A 24,071-nucleotide genomic window follows, 5' to 3' on the forward strand; every position below is an offset into this window, starting at 1 on the left:
CTATGTTTAATCAGCGTGAATCTTAACATGTATGCCGATTATGACGTTTGAAAGATGTTCGGCACCGTCGCGAATTTCCTGGCGATCGGAGAACCGAGTTTGTCTTTCACGACGCAAACATGTTCGCCTCGTTGGCTCTTCCTCATAAAGCGCATAATCTGAATATCCATTTAGCTACCTATCTACACGAAGCCTTCGCGATGGCTCCATCACGCGCATATACCACACATACGACGATTTCGGCAGGCGATTAATCAATTATTAGACCGATCATCGTTTCATTCCAACGAAATCGGCAAGTTTCGTCACTTATTAGAGACATCAGTCGTGAGTCGGGGAGATTTAAATGGTGAACCGGAAGTGTTGCGCCGGACTTTGGAAACGTATACGTGAGTTGCGTTTTAGGTGTATCTTGCTGCTCGTGAAGGTGTCGTGGTGTGTCTGCGAACGTGTGTCTCGTGTAGCACACAATGATGCACAGAGAACAGCATCATGCAGGAGAAAGATTTCGGAGATCGGAAACTGTAGCGACACCGGTCACATGTCGTTCTTGATTCGACGTTGTTATACGTTCTGCATCGATTTTAGAGATATTTTATAAAATATTAAAAAAGAATATCTACTAATATAATAAAATATCGAACCACTGTCATACTTGTCATACTTGTTACGTTATGAACTATTTGTTTAATCTTTAGAACACACGATTGAATTATTCGAATACTGCACGTTTCTCTTCTTTGAAATACTAAGAACACTTGACTAGATAAACGGAAAGAACGATTTTTCTGAAGTATCTAAAAATTTAGATAAATACAAATATGAAAATAATTTGTTGGACCATCAAAATAATTATATAAGAAACTCGAGCGTGATGAGCAATGTTGCAAAAAGTTTTGACATTCTAGCAATTAAAGAGCTACATAATTATTTTGATAATTTAACAAAATGATTTTCAGATCTGTATTTATCTAACTTTTTAGATTCACTTCAGTAAAATCATTCTTTCTTAATGATCTCTATTCTTTCCCTTTTATACACAACTTTACAAATACCTCTTCTAAAAATAAAGTATATAAAGTATATTTAAAAATAAAATTAAAGTATATGTAAGAATCACTTAGCAATTCTTGTATACTTATAAAAGTGTTAAAAATTAAATCAGACACGTGTATAAAGTATCGAAAAATCATCGTGTATACTAAGAAAATTAACAAGACAGTTTGATCATTATCATCATTATATCTATTCTCATGCATAGCGACACTATTATCGAGCCAATAACGACATAGTAATCGTCTCAGCGAGTGTCCACGTGCCGAAAAGATCAAAGTTTCCAGTAATAGCGGTAATAGTAGAATTATATAGTAACAGTGGTAGAGCAGTAGTAATAGTAGTAGTAATAGTAGGCCGTTCGAAGTAGATGGCGAAGGGGAAGACGACGACAGGCAGTAGCATAGCGATAGTTCGACGATCAGTTCGAGCTGGAAGAAAAGTCATCGGGAGGGAAAAAAGAGAAATCGAAACAGAGATCTGAAAAATTAATATAAAATTAAATCCCTCTTAAAAAGATCCTTCTATAATTAATTACAATCATGTCCCCAAAGAAAGAAAGTGTCGATCGATTTTAAACAAAAAAGAAAATGGAAAGATCATCAAACAGGATCCCATTGAAAGTTAAAGCTCTAGTATAGATATTATTGCTGTAGAATAAAGATATCGCGATTACAAGTATCACAGCAACGTGTGAGGTATCTCCCTCGTAAGTTACGTAGAGGGGAAAAAAGAGCGCATTATTGAATCGTGAAATGGTAGAAAAGGATAGGGTATAGTACATATATATACATTGAGATAAGAGTGTGTATGTATATATAGCATGTATATATATAGTATACAGACAGATGTAGAGCTACATAGATATACGGAACGCTAGAGGTACAAGTAGAATATGATATATAGAATACGAAATTATATAGAGTGCCACTAGACATAGTTATGCAACTTGTTGACAATACAAAAACGTTAGTACGATAGTGGTCAAGCTCGTCAGAGATAAACGCGACGTCCATTCGATAGCTCGTGCAGCGGTTTCCCAAAGAATGTGTGCTCCAACAAACTTTGCAAAATATTGTCTTCCCCCGAGATATATGCATTTTGTTCAATAAAAATACAAGTATTTACATCGAGTATTTCTCAACAACGCGTTGAACAATCTCTTTGTTTGCAAGAATTTTAACATTCATTCAATTCGACCTCTGCCCGATAACGATTCTCGTTCAAACCGATATTTTAATTGATAATCGTTAATTAGGATTTTAATCTCTTCCATTTTCATGTTAAGGGTAAAGAGCGATTCGCGCTCCAATCATAGACTTATATAATAAATTACGTATTAGGTTGTAACTGAAGACAACATATGAAGGGTAGAGATATGCGTGGTCTGTTACTCTCTTTGTCACACATTGTACAATTAAACAAAGAAAGCATCTGACCAACTGTTTTGCTCCTTTCTAATGTTGTTCTCATATCTAGTGCGTAATTTAATATAAGTCTATTTGCTCCGACACATTGACACTCGTTCCGAAGGATCTGGATGGACGTCGGGAGTGATCTCTGACGTATATCGGAAGTGTATGTGTGTATGTGTATATATATATATATTTTTTTTGTATATATTTATATACACATTTGTTGGCAAAAATTCAGTGCCACCGGAGCAAAATAATCGCACGGCTTCCGATCGTGCTCGCAATCTCGACTCGGTCGATCGACGTGTCGCGACGAAGACATTGCCAACGCATATATAAATTACTCTGTGGATCGTGACTCGATCCGTTATTCTCTTCTCTTCTCTAACACCACATTAGATGCCTCTTGCCTCTCTGCACATCTTATCTCATTTTCTCTTTCTCTCTTTCTCTCTCTCTCTCTCTCTCTCTCTCCTACCTTCTCGTCACTTCACTTCGCGCACTCTTTTTCGATTCTAAAAAGGTAATGACGTTGATCCCATAGAATACAGTGTTTTAAACATCTAGGCACAATTCCTAATGATTGTTTTGGGCGAGCTTGTGCGCAAGAAAATCGTTCTCCCTCACTCCCGAACGGCGGAACTTCGTTGCTTGATCTTCGGACGCGTCGAAAATTTTCTGCCCATTCCAACACAATTCATGGGCAATTTCTTAATAAAAGCGCATAACTATAAGAACCGTAATTCTCAAGCGAGACTTTGTATTTTCATAAATGGAAAGTACAAGCCCTTAATTATTCAAATTATTCAAAAGTGATCGACAAATTTAAATATATGACGATTTCGATGTTTTCAATCTTCGTCTCAAATAATCTGGGGAAATACAGGGTGGGTCATCTATTGGTACGTTTTTAAAAATGCGATCAAATGAGCATACATTGATATTTTTTATTAATTTTTTTTTTGTTGTGAAGCTAAAAGTATCCGCGTCAAGAATGAAAAACGATTTCGTTCATGTGGCTCCCTCTACTGGCCTTACAGTATGCCATTCGGTCACCCCAATTATTAATGACATTTTGGACTACCTCGGCGCCAATTTCACTCAAAACAGTCGTAATATAATGTCATCCACTAACATCCCTTTCTCACGAACTTTCCTCACCAATTTGCGTATAGCTCCTTCGGTGGGTGCTCTATCACGACCCATATTTCTTTTCAAAATTCGTACAGTTTCGGCGACACAGCACTGACTTTGAAAATAAGTTTTTAAAATTTCAAAACGCTCTTCAAGAGAAAACATGTTGTTTCGTGCCGCGGACGGTATGACTAATAAACTGTCAAAATTTCGGGTCTGTAGCTCGTTCGGTGTTGCCATACGACGAAATTCAAAAACGTACCAATAGATGGCCCACCCTGTAGTTCAATATAAAAATTCCTTTACTTCGTATCTATTTCGATGTAGGATTGCAAATCATCAAAAAATCGAACAATTGTGATTAGTCTGTTAATTATGCGCTCTTCCCGTGTTTTCCTGGCGATGCAGAGTTTCCAGACGCGTTGAAAGATACGAAATAACAAGTTCAATCACCCTTTCTTCCTATATATGAATCGTAAGAGTCGCGTGCATGTGGATCGTCGCGCATGCAATTTACGATTCACTCTGTTTTGATCCACATCAACGTGATTTCTCTTGACTAAAAAAAGGCAGAAGTAAAAAAAGATAAAATAGAGTGGATCATGAGCGGAAAGTCTAAGGATCGCGCGTAAAGAGCGACGTAAGGTGAGATTCATCCGTACGTTTGTATGTATATATATATACATATGTATATATATATACATATATATGATATATAAATACATACATATATTATATATTTTTTATACATATACAAGTATATATATATATATATATATATATATATGTATCCTTTAATATAATAAAAAATAAATTATATATTCCTGTTCGGAATAAGTAAGATCGCACGAAGCTCTTTAGGTCGCCCCCGAGGATCGCACGAAATGGAAGATGATTAAGGGAAAAGGGTGATTAGGCGGCCGGAGACATACAGAAAAAAACACAAAAAAACGGGTAGGTTTATTTTTTTTCTTGTTTCAATCGTTTTCTTGACAAATCGAAGATTAATTATATGTATATGTACTTTCGTCCCGCTCGCTCGCGAAGTCTTTTTATTCTCGCTTCGACACTCGGTGATATCAGAGAAAAGGAAGGAAGGGGTCAGTGGAAGAAATAAATGTGTCGGGAGAGTAGTGATACAAAGAAAAAATCGGTATAGAGATTCGCAACACCAAGTAGATGCAGGGGAGGGAAAAGAGGAAAGGGATAGGTGGAAATTTTGATTAAAAGTCGTTGTTTCGTTAAAAATAGGATAAAATAAAAAACAGGCAAAGGACATACAGTTACTTACGAGCCGTAAACGCATTGACGGTTACAATAAGAGCAAACATTGGTCGGAGCGGCAACAGTAGCACTCATAGTATAGTAGAGTAATACAATAGTAGAGTAATATAGTAATGATAAGAATAGAAGTATAGTATAAAGCACATACAATTTATATGTATATATAATAATAATATATGTATAGAGAGAGAGAGTATGTGAGAAAGATTAAGAGAGATAGAGAGTAGTAATATAGATGATGAAGAGAGAGAGAGAGAGAGAGAGAGAGAGAGAGAGAGAGAGAGAGAGAGAGAGGTAGAGATAGAGATAGAAACGATAGTACAGTTATAGATGTTGAACGAAGAGAATGATAACGATCTGCATTGTCATTAAATTCACGTATTGTAAGAAGATAAGGCATGTTCCTTTTTTTAATATTGACAGTTATCGATGTCACAGTTAAATTAATCCTAGTAATGCGGATCGTTATAATTTTCTGCTAAAGGGAGAAAAGATGAAGCAGAAAGAGTAGAGTAGTAGAGTGATTAACGATAGTGAGAGTAGTGATAGTAAGAAGTAGTGGAGTAATAAGAGTAGAGTAGTAGTAATGATAGATAAGAGTAAATAGTGATAGATAGAGTAAACATGTAGTACTATTATCAAAAAGCGATAGTCCACAGGATTAAAATTAAGATGATAACGATAAGAATACATTAAGAGATAAGAAGTGCGTTTCTTGCGAGAAGAGCAGTCTCTCTCTTTCTCTCTCTCTCTCGGCACGTAAATCAAGCGCGTCGTTAATGCTAAGATAAAAAAAAGGAAGGAGAATTTATTAAACATAAGAATAAGATAATTATATATAATAAGAGTAGATAATTAATATTAATTAGAGCTAATAACAGTAAGGATCGCAGTGGCGATAATAATAGCAACCGACGACAATTAAAAAGTATAAAAATAAAATTAAAAGTAAAAGATAAGAAGCGCAGGGGTAAAACGCAAACAAAAAAAAAATACGATAGCTTTAGCGGGAAGAAGTAGTGAACGATGATAATACCGATAATGTCAAAGTGATAGAACGGGAATACTCGTAAGATGCTAAAACGCGGACAGACCTGGAAGATATATAATTGTACAATCGAACTTCTCGCACTTGTGATATGTACACATTCCCTTAAGTATTTCCTGAGATAATTTCACGAACGAGCACGCATAACGTAAAGGAACTATTTTTCTCGCGGTAAGATTCGCAAAACGTTATCTCTAATTCACATAAAAGTTATGTTAGTCTATCGCCTCCTTCGGGCTGAAACAAATTACTTATGCGCGCGATTTGCGAATCGTGAGAAGAAATTATGAATACAAGTAAGAATGAGAAAAGAATCTCATTCACAAGCGGATGATGTGAAGGACGAAATTTAAATTAAGAAAAAGGAAAAAATTAATTTATGGTACAAAATATGGAACGGTATACAGCCAATGGAATAAAACGATGCGCCAACGACGATCGATCTTTTTGAGATCGAACGGTAAAAGCGCCTCCAGATCTGTCGAGACGGAAAATCGAGAGAAAAATACTTTCGTAAAAGGGGGCTGGGGTCCAAGAGTCGAGCTATAAAAAGATTGTATGCGATAATGTTAACAATATCGCGTCGGCGTACGCTATACATGTGTTTGGTTTTTCGTGTGAGCGTGTTCGCGCCAAAAAAAGGCACGTGGAAGATCGTCAATCGTATGTGTTTCACGCGTGTCAAAAAGTATATATCTTTCGTGTTTAATATATATGTATATTAAACACCATGCATAAGTGATGTATGAAATGCGAACGTGTGGATGTGCGCGCGTCTCTCGCGTAAATGCTGACCGACAATAGAAAGATCGCGTCTCGCCGATCATCTCGACGATCCGGAAAATCTCTTCCCTTTTACTCCTTCTCTTTTCTCCCACGTCACAACTGTTCCCTGAATTTTTGTTTCTCTTACTTTCTTCTTTTCTCCTGCCGCGCGCTTCCATCGCGATTCGCACCGCGGTGCAGGGCGCAACGAATGGGAAAAAAAAAAAAAAAAAAAAAAATACAAGATCACTCTCGTGATCTCCGCCTTCCTATCGATAAGACTAATCCCTAATCGAACTTACTAAGAAAGAGCTTAACCGTAAAACGCCCGCTCTGACAATGGTTCTCGTCGAAAGAAAATTGTCTGTTTTGCCGGAGACGAGCTGATTGTGACTTGCAACGCAATTCCTGGCCCATGATTGGTTTTCTCTCTCACATATATATCTTTTTTTTTTTTAAAGATTTACCAGCTTTTAGAGAGCGCCTTGCCGACGATCGAGCTCCTGATGACGCGATCCCGCACGATTCTAGATTTTATCAACCATGCTTGCGCTTTGCAAATATTATTTCCGTGACAATAGAGAATAAATATCTTTCAAAGGATGAATCTCCTTTTTCTACCTTTTTTTTATCGGATCGAAACCACCGCTCTACGCGCGGAATTGTCATCAGCTGTTGATCGGATCGGCAAACGACGACTGTGAGACGAGGGAAAGAAGGAAGGTACACGCAGAAAACCAAGGATCTTCCTGGGCACGGAATTTGGAAAGTTCGAGAGCTAAAAGGCAGAGTTGACACTTGTCACGATAGGCTTGGAAGTTTTTGCAAACAGGCGAAAAATAGCTGGCAAGATTGCTCGGAAAGGCTTGGAGCGACGTCAAAGAAGTAGTATATGTACAACCTGAGATTTTTCACAAAATTCTCGAACGCGAAAAAGGATGAGAAACGTTCGAGACGTTACATTTTAAGTTTCATAAATTTATCGAACGAAATATTCCTTTTTAATATTCAATCCGTGCACAAACGACTTTTGTAAGATTTCTCATCATTTATGTGCCAACTAATAAAAAAACTCAACAATGTAGCTAAAATATCGTTAAAAGGCAATCTATTAAAAGTATATTTTATCGGCCACGATATAAATATTTCGAAGACATAAACCGTTCTTCCAACAATTATAATCATTTTGCGGGAAAAACATCGATCTGATCACAAATCTATAGACACTTTCGGATAAATAAGTCATGATAACGACGCGAGCCGGAGACGAATCAACGTATCTTCATGTTCATATCTTCTTTTATTTACAATTCTATCTTGCGAAATCGCGCCGAGTTGTCCGCCAGCTCGGTGAAAATCTCTCGAAAAAGGAAAATCCATGATTGGAACATGAGAAAGTCTCGTTGCGGAACAGGAGATAGGGATGAGGGGGGACCGAGAAAAAGGGAACACGAAGAAGAAAGGGGTTCGGTGCGTAGGCAGCTTATCACGGCTTTTCCGAGATTCCCTTCGTCAATTGTCGATACAGAAAGTCGAGTGATTGTCATTTAACTATACACATTACTTAAATCTGGAGGCTTAATTAGAAAGGAGCTACTACACGACTCTAAGACGCTACTAACGTTTCTTTTTTTTCTTTTTACGCTAACAGTTCTTCGTTACAGGATCGCGCTTCTCTTCCATCTTCTCTTTTTTTTTTCCCTTAAGCAACGCTTCTCATCGTCTTAACGACTACTGCTTAGTTAATTTCTACAATTCTCACTGGCTTACAACGTACAGTGTTTTTTTTTCTTCAGTATTTTTAAAATTCAGCCGTCCTTTGTACGCGCGCTAATCGAGAAAAAAAACAAACGGATATCCTATACATTTCCGACTACAAAGGTGTCGTCTCGTCACGAGAGGCTCTGAACGATCTCTCCGTCTCACTATTTCTCTCTCTTTATCACCTCGAAAATTAGGCTCCATTGAATTGTACGTTTGTCTCTATGTTCGTTCCTTTTCTCTTACGGTATACCTTATATCGACGTGGCAATAGCGATAGCGATACAGTCTCGGTACGATTTGAAATATTTGATAGCGGCTCCATCTCATCGAGGCCTCTCTTCGCTATTTCCCCCTTTAAAATAAGAAATCCCATCGAGAATTCGAGACCTAAGAACGCGGTCGAACCGTTCCTTTCAACGCAAACAAAGGTAAGATGATGATTGACAGAAGTTGATTGATAGCTCGTTCATCCGCGGTCCCACCGTCTCGTCCTCGAGATCTAAATTGGCGTGACTCTCGTGAAAGCAAGAGCAGGCAAAAAAATCGCGAAATCACTCAGTCAACAGGCACACCAACGAATAATCCGCGTGTCCCAGCGACCTGCGCGACGTCGAGACGTTATGCACGCAGAAAAAGAAACCTCGCATTCGGATTCCCTTCGCCCATCCGCGCCCGAAGGATCGAGATAATAACCAACGTGCCAATTTAGAAGAGCCGAATCTAAGGACAGCAGCCTTATTCAAGCAAGGGAGATACGAACTGTTGGCGGTTTGATACAAAAGTAAAGTATGATCTTTACAAGGAAGTTCCTTCCTTTGTTATTCAGATTGTGTCATCCAATTGTGGTTATTTTAATGTTACAGCATGTCGACATTTGAACAGATCGTTATCTCGATCCTCCTAATCCTTTATGTAAAACACCCGTCGGTACGATCTCCTTTATAAAAATTTAAAACTGGAAAGTAGTGATTGACTACTTATTTTGAGTATTAAAAATATTGTGTTCAGTGCTTTTAATACTCGAAATAAATAATTAATCACTACTTTTCAATATTAAATTGATCGGTACTGGATTTTCTGTTTAAGGATTATCGACGCTCTATCCCGAAGACTTTTGTTACTGTCCGCACTTTGGAGACCCTGTGTGTCTTTTAAATGCTTCTCCCCTCTCGCGATAAACTAATGTATACTTATTATAATTTTTCGAGCTGAGTTTCTCCATGTAAGTGAAAGTGTAATATGTGTGTTTGTGCGTGTTATGTATGTTCGCGCATATTTGCCCACACAGCACACATCCAAGGGACATCCTGAGAACATCCTTAGAATGATCGTCCTCTAGATGTCTTTAAGATGTCCCTTAGTTCGTACTATATGGGTGTCATCAAAGTATTTTCTTACTGCTGGCCGCCTGTTACCACGTAACATTTAAATCATTCTCCCAATACTAGAAGAAGGGGTTACTCGCGAGTCGCGATGTACCCTAACTTTGAAACACGGGAAAAGAATTTGACGCGAGAAAACGGGGATGCCGTCGGCTTGTTGCATCGACGGCACGCGCGTGTCACGTTTTAGATCCGTTCCTTTCTTGATTTGAACGACGCCTAAGGCCCCGATTAGGCAAGCAGATCATATTCCTGATAATTTTCTCAACGATATACCTAAGATAGCACAGATATAGTCATTTAAAACTCATCATATACATATATTTTTTTTATACCTCACACCTCCAATCACGTTAACGTTGCGTATGTATGTACGTTGCGTGTATATGTGCGTGTGTCACGTGTCCTCCTCCGTTTTTGCCGGTTCTATGTACTTGAGTTTCCGCCGCGCATTATATAATATATATTTATATATATATATTTATATAGATTAATCTTCTCTCTAATTTATGTGATAATCCGTAACACGTTAGTAACCCTATATATAGTTATCCCTTATTAATAAAATATAGATTATCCGGATTGTAGCCGCATTTTACAGGACACACCTGTTACAATGCGATATATCAAATATATAATAGATATAAGTCCGTGAATGTATGTGTGTTTGGGTCTGTGTGTGCACGACTCGCGTCTGGAGCGTGTGTATGTCTGTTTGTATATTTCGCGTACATAAATGGATTAGTGAATACCCTCTGTGTGTAGGCTAAGCTTCTATTAACGTGGCTCTCTACCAGACCCCGAATTTCCTTGGTCCGAGTGCGATGTCTCACCGACGTCGCCGCGCTGCCGATTTCTATCGTGTCTTCACGACTCTTTTTCGACCTCAATGAACCGAGCGATCTTCAATATGCAAAATTTTGCTTGACAGAAAACAGACATTCGCGTCAGGATAATGAAAATGTTAAGAACTCAGACACAATGAAAAACGCAGGCAACAGAAACAGGGAATAAAGAAAACAATAGATTTCAATCTACCAGAAATTGCTGTGCATTGATATTACACGGTTTCTGATAGGTTAAAATCTATTACCTGTATATTATTTCTTGTTCCTATTGTCTATGCTTTTCATTGATTACAAGCAGAAAAAGTACAGCAGAAAAAGCAGCTTTGCAACCGTTGTAAAATTCATTAATATGATTGACTTTGCTCTTAGTTCCTCTTACTGGATCTAAATGTATAAATCAATCATATTAAAGAATCTTACAACAGTTGTAAAGCTGTTTTTTTTTTCTACAGAATGCAGTCACTGTGACTGAGTCCTAATGCTCATTTTATTCTGAATATCCTCATTCGATAGAAATCATTTCTTCTTTGATTGTTATCCATGCATTGTGTCTTTCACGAAGGTTTTCGTCGCGTTCATTCGCAGTATCATTCTTTACCGGAGATTCTGTTGGATATGCGAAAATGTTTACATCGCGGGAGGGATGAAAGTGAACCCTCGTTGAACTGTCACCGGCTGATTCCTCGCGCGACGAGTCTGGGGAAATTTCGGAGTCTGAATAATCTACGACACCATGTAGCGAGTGCTGGCTACTCCAACCCTCACCTCGGCCCCCCTCAACCCAGCTAGTGATATAATCAATCTATCCGTCTACAGGGTGCCTCTTCTTCCTCATCACTTTTTTTTTCTTCTTTTCATTTTTGCGCACCAGGACCGTCCGAACGGAAAGGAGGAAGGCCGATCTAACGTGTGTCGTAACGGCGACAGAATAAACCGAATAGATGTGCGATTTAACGTCGGGCACCCTGTAGATATCTATAGTTCTGTATATAGCTGCCCCGTTTTCCGGTACGTTTTTCTACTAATAATAAGTCCATTGGAAAGAACGGCTCGCGCCGCTCGTCGAAACGAGTTACTTTTGGCGATAACGCTTCGGAGGAATCTTGCGCTGAACTTCTCCTTCTGCGAGAAGAGCTGATTGTCACCATTAGAGTGGCGTGAATGATGAAAGAAAAAAAGGAAAGAAAGAAAAAGTAACGTTCGGGTTTACGACGCTCTATGACAAGAAATTCGAAAAAACGAGAGAGAGAAAAAAAAATAAAGACAGAAACAAAACGCTGGATGCGTGCGCTTACGTGGATCGTCACGTGTATCGTATGTTCCGTGTGGATTGGTGTGTACGGATGCGTGTTGTACGCGTCGACAGGAATGTGCTAAGAAACGGCCGGCAAGTAATAAAATGTAATTAGCGACCTGGCGTGAACGGTGGGTGCTCGACGTTGGCAATTCGCGAAAAGGATACACGCGTGTTTGTGTATATATATGTATGTATGTATAAATCGAAATATATAATATATATATATATATTAGCTCGGAAAATCGAGTAACTCTCTGTGCGAGCTGTTCAGGTACGCTTAGACGATATTCGTGCCGGAAGTAAGGATTGTACGAAAGCTCTCCCGCACAGTTTCTCCCTCTTTTTTTTTCCTCCCTCCTTGTGGTACTCTCACGCTATGTTCCGCGATATGCGATAAGAATCGAGGAGATACGAACGTGTAAACGTCAGCGCGCGGGCTGCTATAAGATACTTTAAAGGTATCGCACGAAAAAGACGATCCGAATGAGACAGACAAAGTAGGTAGTGTAAGAGAAGCGCTTCTTGAATTTCTAGATCAATACACAGAGAATTAAGCGAGCCACCTAAAACAATAAGGGGACTACTATAGTCGATAAAATAAAAACTGGATCGCGCGCTGGAATCTGTATGTACATTCGTGGGCGATTGCGGAGGTGTATTTTTGTGTATTGCTTAATATGTATTGCATGTGTATATGCGCGTGTAAGTGTCGTGAATATCTCTCGTGTTGACAGACGTTGCAGTGCAACGGAACGTGTGTCCGGTTAAGAATGTATAAATGCAGTCCAAGTAAATAACGTAGTATCAGAGGTCCGAAAGACACAGATCATAGATGCAAAGACTGGCCCCTTCGCTCATGCCGGCTACTCGCTACGTCTCTAAACAACTAGCTGATTGGTCGGTACTCGATCAAGGCGAGACCGCCGATCGAAGGGGGTCCCGGCGGAAACGTTTACGATCATACGAGGAGAACCCCCGGGGATCGGCGTCCACGCGATCGAACAGGGATATCCCATTCGCACTGCTCACCAAGAGATCCCGTTCTAGAGTTTTATCGGCTAGCCTACTTTGGCACAAACAGCACATCATGCCCGAGCCGGCATTCGCTTTATTTTATTTTTTTTTTCACAGTTTCGTCATTCCCCCTGCCTTGTAGGTCGCTGCGCGGTTCTCGGCTTGGAGAAACTCCTCTTCCTACCCTTTTATATAATTCAATATCCGTCAAAGTCGCGCGACAATACATTCAACGTGAATACAACTCTTTCGCTCCGTTTCTCTCTTTCTCTCGCACTCACGCAATTACTCTCTCTCTTTCTCTCCCTCCCTCTCGCTCGTTCAGTTACGCCTTTGCATAACAGTCTCCTTCCAACACTAATCCTTTTCCTACTTCTCTCTACGATCAGTTATGTTATATCAGTAAAATTTAATTGACTCCAACAGAACGTCGATTAGACAGAAACCCGTGGGCTTTGCCGGCGCGCGCGCGGCACGTTACGTTTAAGGACTTCAGGATTCTCATTCATAATAGAAATAAGATCAATTGTTCTCAACTTCGCGACGTCCGATCTAAATTCCGTTTCGCGCTTCTCGACGAGGACACCTCAGACATCTCGACGCGACCACCCCAATCGATCTTGCACAATTCTACTAAATCCCCGTAAATACGATTCTAGCGTATTACTTTGCTTTTCTCTTCAACGCTTTGTCTCAACGTTACAAATGAATCGTTTCGAACGATGATTCGCCTCCTCGAATACCAATCTATATATGTGCGATGCTTCCTCGAGATATTCGCTTGTATTTACGGGGAATCCTCACAATCGCCGACTACTGAAGGAATGCTTTGATATCAGGAACTCTCTCGATGGGGTGGATCAAAGCTCGTCAAACGATGGATCTATTGTTGGCACAGAGACATGATAGTACCTCTCTCTTCTTCGAATACTGTCCATCGATGCGAACCATCCTCGAGGTATCCTGAGTGCACTCGTTGATTCGCTACGATCGGTACCAACTTTCCGCGCGCGCCCCGTACGTTGCAAACTTTTTAATTAGCGATATGTTCAACGGTTCACTCCTTCCTCTCCTAGTCAATTACTTATCTAGTCGCTTACTATACGATTAAGATCCTAACACATGCCTAAGCATCTATTCTAACTAAGAAATCTGCGCGCATTCAGTTGTATCTATGCGTCTGTATGTATGTGTGTATGTGTACGTGTGTGTGTGTGTGTGTATAAATCAGAGGGCGGTCGAAATATTTATTTTCGCGCGCGGCGCGTGCATGAATGTGTGTGTTTTGTCCGTGTACGTATAACTGCATAATTGTACGGTCTCATAAAGACGCGGATACGTGTGCGGGTGCGTTATAATACTTATTTCCAAACTGAAACGTACAAATTATAAAAATGCCATCTGTGACGACCGTATAACGACGCGCGCAAACGCGTCGCGTGGGTCTGCGGAGCGGAGAACTCGCCTCGGTCATTGAACGTTCAGGCACCGCTCGATCTTCCCCTAAGAAGCGTTCGACTTCGCCGGATAGTCGAGAATACTGCAGGTACCTTCGGGAGAAATACGCCCCGCGAAGAAACATAAAACATAGGTCGAGCGGGCCAGATACGTTCGGAGTAGCATACTCCAATTAGAATTGCTCTCAGCACGCAACGAACGACTTTGATAATTGCTTCGCTTCCGCCTTACGAACGGATCAACCAATCGCGATAAGTAACGGATATGGGAAGAATTTTGAAGGCCGATTCGGCGCTCCGCCACTTTCAACTCTCCTCTCCAATTTTGGCCGCTGCCAATCTTGCGATGTAAAATCAACGAGGGCGATCGGTTCGTCGGCGAAGTAGTAGTAGTACTTCGTGAAAGCATGCAAAAGGTCCCGTGACATTGGCCATTTTCTTATTTAGATACCCGGTCAATTAAAACACGTCGTTCCCGTCGTACTCGATCGGTCAGCCTCGTCGATCGTATGTCTCGCCCTCGAAACGGAACGGAAGCCACGAAGAAGTACGCTCGGTCGCATGTGTGTTTGGTCGTCAGAAGAATGAAGATTGTCTCGTGGTAAACGCTGCTGATTCACGATAGTCGGCCGTCGCGTCACGCGTGAACGTACGACGATCGTCTTGAGATACCTCGCGGTCCATTTGTTTCCACTTGGCATTTCTTCTCGAGTCCGCTCATCGAACGAGCACGTTGACGACGGAGACCTACTTCCGAACTGTGATATACGGACGCCGTCGCGCGCGCTTATCGCGAGATGGTCGCCCTTGTGTCCACGTAACTTTGAAAAATTCTTAACCGTAATCACTGTAGCGGTTTGGGCCGCGCGATCATGAATTTTACATGTATAATAATATATCTTATCTTCCCTAAGCATTAACTCTGTACAAGAGTCGAGGACTGTTCGCCACTGTGCTGTTTCCTCGCTCCCGTCTAATCCTAATCTCTCTTCCCTCTTTTACACATGCTTTCTCTATGTATGCCCGGCTGCTAAGCTCTTTGTTTTATTTTGCATATCTCTCTCTCTTTCTCACTTTCTCTCTTTATGTTTCTCTCTTCCTGCGACGGTCCTGGCTTTCATAAGAATAATCACGTTATTCTCTTTCTCTCTCTCTCTCTCTCTCTCTCTCTCCTCCTTTCCTTTTCCGCGATCCTTGTCTGTTTCTAAATTCCTCACATATTTCTAAAATTATGAAACTGTCGCGTTAATACGCTCGAAAGCCAGCACCGGAAACTACCTTCGAGAAGGCCGTCGCGAATTTGCCTCTTCATCGTTTAATTTGAGCGCTTGCAGCCCTGGTACATCTCAAAACACCCTAGTAACACCCCTCAAATCGTCAAAATCAACCGGATGCGAAAATAAGTGCGTGCCATATAGACGTCCCAACAACAAGGGCAAGGCCTCGAGAACATCCTAAGCTCGCTCGGACGAGGTAGCTCCTGTCCGCTTGTGCTGCTTCAAAGTCCGAGTACGACGCAGTCCTGCATTGGTTGCTGTAGCCAGCAACAGCGTAGCGACTCTCGCAGGAACGGACGAGCACCTGAGTGGATCCAACTACGTGACCATCAGTCGTAGACCGAAGCGGGTGACCAAAGGGGAACTAGGGCGTATGGCTGGTACCATTGCTGCTCGTGCGGTGGCGATTCTTGTTAGATGTTGCTCTTGGAGAACGACACTCTGAGATGGTTGGACTCGCTAAGCTGATAGTTGTGCATTTTCTGTGAAAGAGGAAGAACGAATCGATTTTATAGTCGAACAACTAAACTTTACATTTCACGGATTTGACTTTAAATTAGATTTCAAGTAAAGTTAAAATATTTTCGTTCTACTTTCTTTTTCTTTAAAAATACTTGCGATATATACGGAGGCATGCTGTGAGGAGAATGTACCGATATGTATATTTTTTATAAACTCGATGCCCTGAGAAATTTTATTTTTAGTTACAGAACATCAGGATTATTGTTTCTCGTAAAAGTAATGAATTAATTACAAAAGCTACTTATAATCAGTGGTGTGCTGAATAGCTTAATATTTGTTTGTTGAGCAAAAAATCCGATTTTGATTCTCGAAACAACTCTATAAATATAACACTAGAAATTTAAAGAAGAAAAATATTCTATTCTGTAAAAATAAAATACCGAAAACATGAATTTAATCCTAAAGAGACAGACAAATTACGGTATGTATGTTAAAGGGAGGATAGAAAAATTTTTAAATAATAATAATAAAATTGTATAAATGAATTTTAAAAACAGAGCTCCTCCAAAATGAAAGTTAGGCAAGAAACTTATAATCTTTTTTCATAAAAATTACAGCTATAATGAAATTAAGGAGCAAATCAAGATCTGCATAAGCTTTTCGTCTGATCACAGTTCGACTTGGGCTATTAATGACAACAATGATGACTTACAATCAACGCAGCCACGGCATCATCCATGTTAGGCATTTGTATGAGAGCCATCTTCCTGTCCTTCGGGAAGAACTTAAAAGCTTTCACGGTGAAGCCGTTCTTGGTGAAAGCATCCTTGATTTCTTCCTCCGCTACCGTAGCCCTGAAAGAGCAAATTGAATGTCGTTAAACCACCAAGAGAAGCAGCGCGAAATATGTATTGTTGTTGGATTACTCACGGAATGTTTGATAAATGCAGGGTCGAGCTCGGCGGATAGATGTTCTGATAATTTTTCGAGCCAGGTTTCTTGAATCGATGAAGAGTACTGTTGGTGTAATCTTTCGTGAGGCCCGCGTCTGGCTGACCTTCTTTTGGCAATTGAACCGTTTGGTGTTTGCTGAGCATTACTTTGATTTGCTTTCCAAACACTCTTAACTTGTCCATATGGGTTAGCGCTGTCATATAGATTAAACAATGTTAAATAACTATTGATATGTGTTCGGATCTTAACATAATTACAGTATATAGCTGTGGAATAAGAAACCGTGTCTTCTGATTTCCCACAATAAAAAAGTGGGCCGTATATATATATATAATTTTTTTTTATGAAAAGATTCTAAATTACAGCTATAAAAACTGTATCTAAATTTTAAAACGTCTTGTTTCAAGTACAAAATGCTTTGTGAATCTCTCTTTTAATATAATATGCCTACGGCACACGATATATCTTTTCTTACCAAATTGCTTGCATGTCAGTAAATTAGAAATTTTGTGTATGGTGCAACTCTAATAATTTATCAAAATGAAAACAATCCAGCAGGAAAAAATGCATCATGTGCCATAGGTTTTACGGTTATTGATAAATGAAATTTCTCTTCTCTCTCTCCTCTTTCAAAGATGTTTTTACCAACAATTTAGAGTTTCATAGTACTAATTGTATAGATTGTACACTGAAAAGAGTTTAGTTGCATTTTAAATTGGAATTTTGGTTAAAAATGGACAAATCAGAATTTTCTGGTTGAATCCATTATAATTCTAGTTGAGATAGTTAGAATTCTGATTGATATATGATATGATTGATAGAATCTTCCTTATTTTCAACCAGAAATTTTTTTCAATGTACAATGTAACTGCCGTAGTCGAGGGTTAAACAAATGGATTATTTACAAAATGCAATTTCGAGTTATCGTTGCACATAGCTAAAAAAATGTCCACTCACCTAAAAGCGCCTGATGAGGTTCGGCCATCTGTATTAGTGCCGAGTCTTTCTTGTTGTAGAGGATCTTCACACGCTGTACATCCCCGTAAACGCCTATATGCACAATACGCAAATTTCTCTTTAGTAAACTCTGGTGGTGGCGACAAACCGCGTATTCTTTTTAGAGAGGCTGCTTTGAGGGTTATCGAAGATGAATGGGACAATATTTCAGTCGATCGAAATCGGGGTACGATCGGATCTAAGAATCGGGACATGCAAGAGGCGAGCGATTCGGCTAGAAGCTTTATTTTCAAAGTACAAAGTTACACGGTTTACAAAATAAAAAATTGTAATTATTCATATTAATAGTATCTCCTTGATACTTTTATATTTCAGAATGCGCATCATTTTTATGTAATATTCTACTTTTTAATAATAATTTGCTAACAAAACTAGAAAAGCTAGAAGTTGTAAATAAATAATTTGCAATTATTAATCTTCATAATCCAGTAAATTTTTGTTAAAATAAAACGCATTAAAAATCAACGAAACAGCAACAATTTATTATATGTGTTTCCACGAAGTTTAATTCATTTAAATTTTACATTTTTCGATATTACGTAGCTGCCGAGCGAAGCGAATGAAATTTTTGCTGGCTAAAAGTCGAAAAATGGATGTCTACGGGACGGACAGAAAATTTTTAATAATTTTTTAAAACGCGCTCTGTAACGCAGTACGTGACTGTTGTACGTTCGTCTACAATTATCCGGGAAAAATCTGCATAACAATCGCTCACGGAAAGGAGAAACATGACCGCAGCCGAGTCGCTACGCCTCGTTAATAGTGAGTTTCCTATGGAATTACGTAAAATAAGCGAAAGCTTACGTAATATTAAAGGTTGTGTGGAACTGATATTAATAAAATATGAATGAAATAATCTGTATAAAGAGATGCTTGGAAATAGAGATCTGTGAAGAGAACGTGTTCGGTGCCGATATGGCGGCATGACGATGGTGATGACGGTATGACGGGTGATCATGATTTTGCGAATGGAGTAGCTTGTAGTAATAAAATAAGTTGAAATCACGAAAATATCGAAAGAGTACGGATTAAAACGTTAATCAGAGTTATGTTATGGCGGATGTCTCACGGAGGGTAAAACATGACGAGAGGGAAAGAATGACGATGCTCGAGTTTTGTGAGTTGCCGAAAAGAAAAAAAGAGAGTGAAAAAAAAATCATACGAATAAAACAAAACAAAAAAAAAAATAAAGTGAAATAAAAATAAAATCGAGGAAGAAGGAAGAGATCTTTTCTTTCTTTTACTATTTTTCAGTATGAAACGTAAACCTCGGACGTGACAATCGTACGAAAGAGATTCTACGTTGGCATGTTCCGTTTTTGTGCGTGTAACACGTTTGTCTTGTTCGTCTCTATCGCGAAGAATATGACTACGTGACCGAATGAAAAAAATAAAATGTTCGGACGAACGTCTTCGTCTGCCATTTTCTATCACTTTTCTTTTTTTCCATTTCAATTAAATTCGCGCGTACAGCGAAATGTCTCCAGGACGTATGTGTCGCGTATCGCGCGTCCGTGGATTTCCGTGTAATGTGTTACGTAGATGTGAGAGCGCGAGGGTGTAAATATAATAATTAATAATGTAATATAATTAATAATATAAATGTGGAGACGTACCAAACAGGGTAAAGAGAGCGTCAGGCGTGACCATCTACACAGAGAACAGACAGAGTCCAGTCAGTAGTCAGCGAGTATAATAGGATTTAAATGTATAGTGTTGATGTGCGCACAAGAATCGCGTTTTTCAAGTTTCGCGCACATAGCTACGGAAAAGAAATGCTACGTGCAAAATTGTTAGGACAAGAAGAAAAAAAAACATTTTCTTATAGGGTGCATACAGATATATGTGATTATCCATATGATTAATTTTTCAAGAAATTTCGATAGAAACGCGTGGCCTTTGTCTTTTTTTTTTTCTTTTGCAAAAATTGAAGACGGTCAAGAGTCGTCTGAGAGAGACTGCGAGGCTTGTGCGCGACACAACGATAGTAGTACATACAGTTATAGTACAGTAGTGACAAGTTGCAGCTGCGAAGTGTGACGTCGACACACAGTTTCTTGTCGAGGCGACATTTATCATCCCGTTGAAGCTTCTTACGCGATAATGTTCGTCGTTTTTGTCATCGAACGTTAACATCTAAGTTCGTATACAGGAGCTGATAGCTTGGGGCATGTATAAATGCCCGTAACAAAGCGTAGAATTGTTCAAACTAGATATTAAAATATAATATTCATTCACGGAATATTGTAAACCAAAGTATGAGAAGGTAAATCGTGATAAATGTCGCCTTGCAAGAAGTAACGTCGTTTAATCGACGACGCTACGAATTAATTAGGGCGCAGGATGGTGACACGTTGGAGTGATTTGTATGTGTTTCGAAAATGATGGGGGCAAATAGGGAACAGAATCAAAGGTTTCGTGACGAAACAGGGCACATACGCATCGCGGCTCGATTTTTCCACCTACTCGACTGGAGGATCTTGGAGAGTCGTTCCATAATCTCAAATAAATAAAAAAAGACCAAAAAAAATCAAGCATTTTTCTCTTAATTCTAAAACAATTTAACATCTTTGTCGTTCAAATTTTTGTTCTAAATTTGTCCTACATATTTACAAAAAAGTATTTGTACAATTTCGTAATGTTTGTAGTAATTTTCCATCTCGGTAACAAATGTAAATACAGATTACAAGTTCTCGTAGACACATTAATGATCGATTTCGAACGTATTGTCGAGCTTGCAAAGAGCTTGCAATCTCCTGTCTTGAAGTTCGCAGTTGGCGAAATCAGGCGAAACTCAGCCCGGTGGAAAGATCGAGCCGGAAAGTCGAGAAATTGCGGGGTTCGCCTACGTAGCACTACGTTGTAACTCGCTCGTTAGGCCGTGTAATTATACGTGTATGCACGTGCGTATATACCGGATGGAGGATTGCCTGGGCTGGTTGGTCCCGCGTGTCGCACACACTGAGAGAAATAGCGTGCGGTCTCTTAGGGGTATATAACAAGGAGTACGAGAGCCCGAGAGATGGGAACGAGAAGAGAATAGAAAGGGAAAAGTGAGATGGTACAGAGAAGATAGAGAAGAGGCGGTTGCGCGTATGTGTGCGTGTGTCGCACCGGGCAAGACGATAATGTTCTCGTGACAAAGATACGGCGGACCAGAGGCTTTAATACACATACACGCGCCCATACACACGCATACACACTGCATAGAGACGACAGATGCATACAACAGATATATTATTCGCATACAACACACTTATTCGTACGTGATGGCGGCCTACTTCTCTCAGTGCTCGAGATTTACTCGAACGGCTCGCGCAACACCCCCGTTGTCGTGTGCGTGCATCATTTAACACTTCGTCTCGTTAAATATATGTACGCTGAGAGAAATGTATGGTAATTACAATTAATTTAACTAGACACATAATTTAACTAGAATTCATAGTCATTTTTAAGACCAATTATTTTTTCAAATAAAAGTAAATATGACACAACAAATTTTGATCAACTGTTTGTTTCTCAAGAAGTAATAAGTATTTCTTATATAGAGCTTTTTACATTAAAAAAGAATATCCTTTCCAAAAAAAGTTTCACCACCTCTCAAATTTTAAAAACTTCAGTCCAAATTTCTTATATATTAACGCAAATATATTCGTGTAATAAATATAATATAACTATGTTTTTTAAAATACATAAAAATAAATACAATGATATAAAGTTCCTTTTATTATTTATGTACAACTGTAAATCATATATTAAGATAGTAAAATTTATTGTAACAATATTTAAAATTAAGAATTACAAGGGTTAATTTACAAGAGTTTCTATTTATCTGAAATCACATTTAAATGATAATTTTTATGTTTTATTCTATAAGATAAAAGGAAAAGTTTAGACTGTTTTAAATGTTAGTTTATTAAGTTTTTTTTAAATAAAGTATTTGATTTCTCAGAATACATACATATGTTGGAACTTTTCTTAATCTTATATTCTTTTTCAGCAACTAAACATACATAGAAATCACCATTTAAATGTTAAAAAACAAAAACCTTGTAACATGTTATTGTTACTAATGTTATAGCAGTAATAACGGTAAAATTAACCATAAGTATTTGACCATGTAATTATAATCACAAATTCCAAATATTTTTCCCTCAGTGCATTGTTGTATCTAGAAATCTACACTGTATTCACTATCTCGCACGCTTTTAGTCGGAACTGATTCTCTTCCAACTGAAGAGAACCCATCCAAGCCAAGACGCGATTGGTCCCGACAATTTCAAGATTTTACATGAATAAAGCGCAGATTTTTATAATACAAAATCGTCTTAGCAAATCGAAACAAAGAGTTAAACGAACACGACTCAATGGAAACGGAATCTTCCATCTCCTCTGCATTCAATGCAATTCTGGTTGATAGGAAGGTGATACACGAAGAAAATTTCCGGACGTAGAAAACGGGGAATATCTCTAGATAATTACGATAATTTGCCAGAAGATCTTTAATTGCAGTCGCGAATAAAGGTATAAACTTTCCAATTTTTTCAGACTTTCTCGAATTTTCTTCGTGTATACGACGCCAGAGTTTTATACGACCTCTCGTTTTTGGAGAACAACGAATCGAGGAGAATGGAGTCAGGATGGAACTCGAGGTCTCGAAATACTTACCTCCTCGTTGAGATTGCTGACGAGCAGTACGGCCGATGCTTGCGCGCTTCCTTGGACCCGGACACCTAGACCAGCCGCGCCAAGAGGGAATCCGCCGAGACCGGCAAGTCCGCCGGCTGGAGGTACGCCGTTGTAAGGTCCGGCCAAGGGCGAAGCGAGACCGTGCATCGCAAAGGGCGTGGGCAGCACACCCGGTGCCCCTGCAATGGACTCTACTTCAGGAAGTTCAGACGACATTATTATCATTGTCGATATTGCAATTGAAAAAAATTAGAAAGAAAAGAAAGTATAGTCACGATAGACGAAAGACCGAGCGCGATCCTGTCTCCAGAATTTCTGGAATCGTAAAATCCCTCATAAAATCCGAGCGTAAAATGCCGCGTTTCTAATTACGATATCTCGCGATTCATCGAACGGTCATGTCCGTCGATGCTTCTCATCACGACCTCCTCGTCATGTAATTAATCGCGTTTCTTCATCGTGATTTTCGGAGACCGACCGACCGTCACGAGATCGCCTCAATCCTCAGTCATCAACGGACTGTTTGCGCAATGAGATAGGACGCAAAAGTGGATTACATTGTTACAGATTAAATACCAACAACAACGCCGTGAAATTAATTTAACCCAAACAAGCGCCGGGCCGAGCGTGTAATTTAAACTAGCCGTTGTCGCCGCGATACAAACGCAAAAATCCAGACGATTCGGCGAGCCGGATCGTCCGCCGAGTACTTTATACTAATTAATTAATTTACCCGAGGAAATAATAACGTCCGACTGGTGCACATAGCGGACAGAATGTAGTTTGAAACGCCAGCAAATTGCTTCTACCGTCGTGAGATAATAATAATAATTCAGCCCGACGTTCGAGTGACGTAAAATCGGTATCACTACTAACGTAATTAATTCCGATAAACGTAACGCCGTTAATTGCCCGATCAACCCTTCAATTATATCTTTCACAAAGCTCCGCGAGCTTTTACGTTAGCTAAATAAAAATACAAAAACGTCTCAAATTCATTCGGAATAGACGTTTTAACGACAATGAATCCCGTAAAGCTCGCCTGTCACGAGTTACTGAATACGTATTCAACTATTATCAGGTTATTATTACACGAAATCGTATAAGAGTAATGTAATTCATCGTTTATACGTTTCGTGGAATATTCAGAATTGCTTTGGTCGAATTTCGCTAGCGTTTAATAACGATGAATTTTGCAAAACAATTTTGAA

General features: G+C 39.3%; 1 protein-coding gene across 18 annotated transcripts in view; it reads right to left on the bottom strand.

Moving 5' to 3' along the window:
* Window positions 1-4,557: 4,557 nt before the first annotated feature.
* heph (polypyrimidine tract-binding protein 1 heph) overlaps window positions 4,558-24,071 on the bottom strand; it is a 532,621-nt gene continuing 513,107 nt past the window's right edge. For 16 of the 18 annotated variants that reach the window (XM_087409801.1, XM_087409779.1, XM_087409827.1 and 13 more), the window contains 6 exons: window positions 22,840-23,054; window positions 19,788-19,821; window positions 18,112-18,204; window positions 17,131-17,347; window positions 16,913-17,054; window positions 4,558-16,220 (listed from right to left, as the gene is read on the bottom strand). In XM_087409801.1, the coding sequence (XP_087265927.1) occupies window positions 16,152-16,220; window positions 16,913-17,054; window positions 17,131-17,347; window positions 18,112-18,204; window positions 19,788-19,821; window positions 22,840-23,054 (770 nt within the window). In that variant the 3' untranslated portion in view covers window positions 4,558-16,151. The remainder of the gene's footprint in view (window positions 16,221-16,912; window positions 17,055-17,130; window positions 17,348-18,111; window positions 18,205-19,787; window positions 19,822-22,839; window positions 23,055-24,071) is intronic. The other 2 variants (XM_087409787.1, XM_087409782.1) reach the window with 2 other exon arrangements.

This window comes from Acromyrmex echinatior, chromosome 1 (genome assembly GCF_024713525.1).
Source record: "Acromyrmex echinatior isolate Ae372 chromosome 1, ASM2471352v2, whole genome shotgun sequence".
In the NCBI taxonomy this organism is placed as follows: Eukaryota; Metazoa; Arthropoda; class Insecta; order Hymenoptera; family Formicidae; genus Acromyrmex; species Acromyrmex echinatior.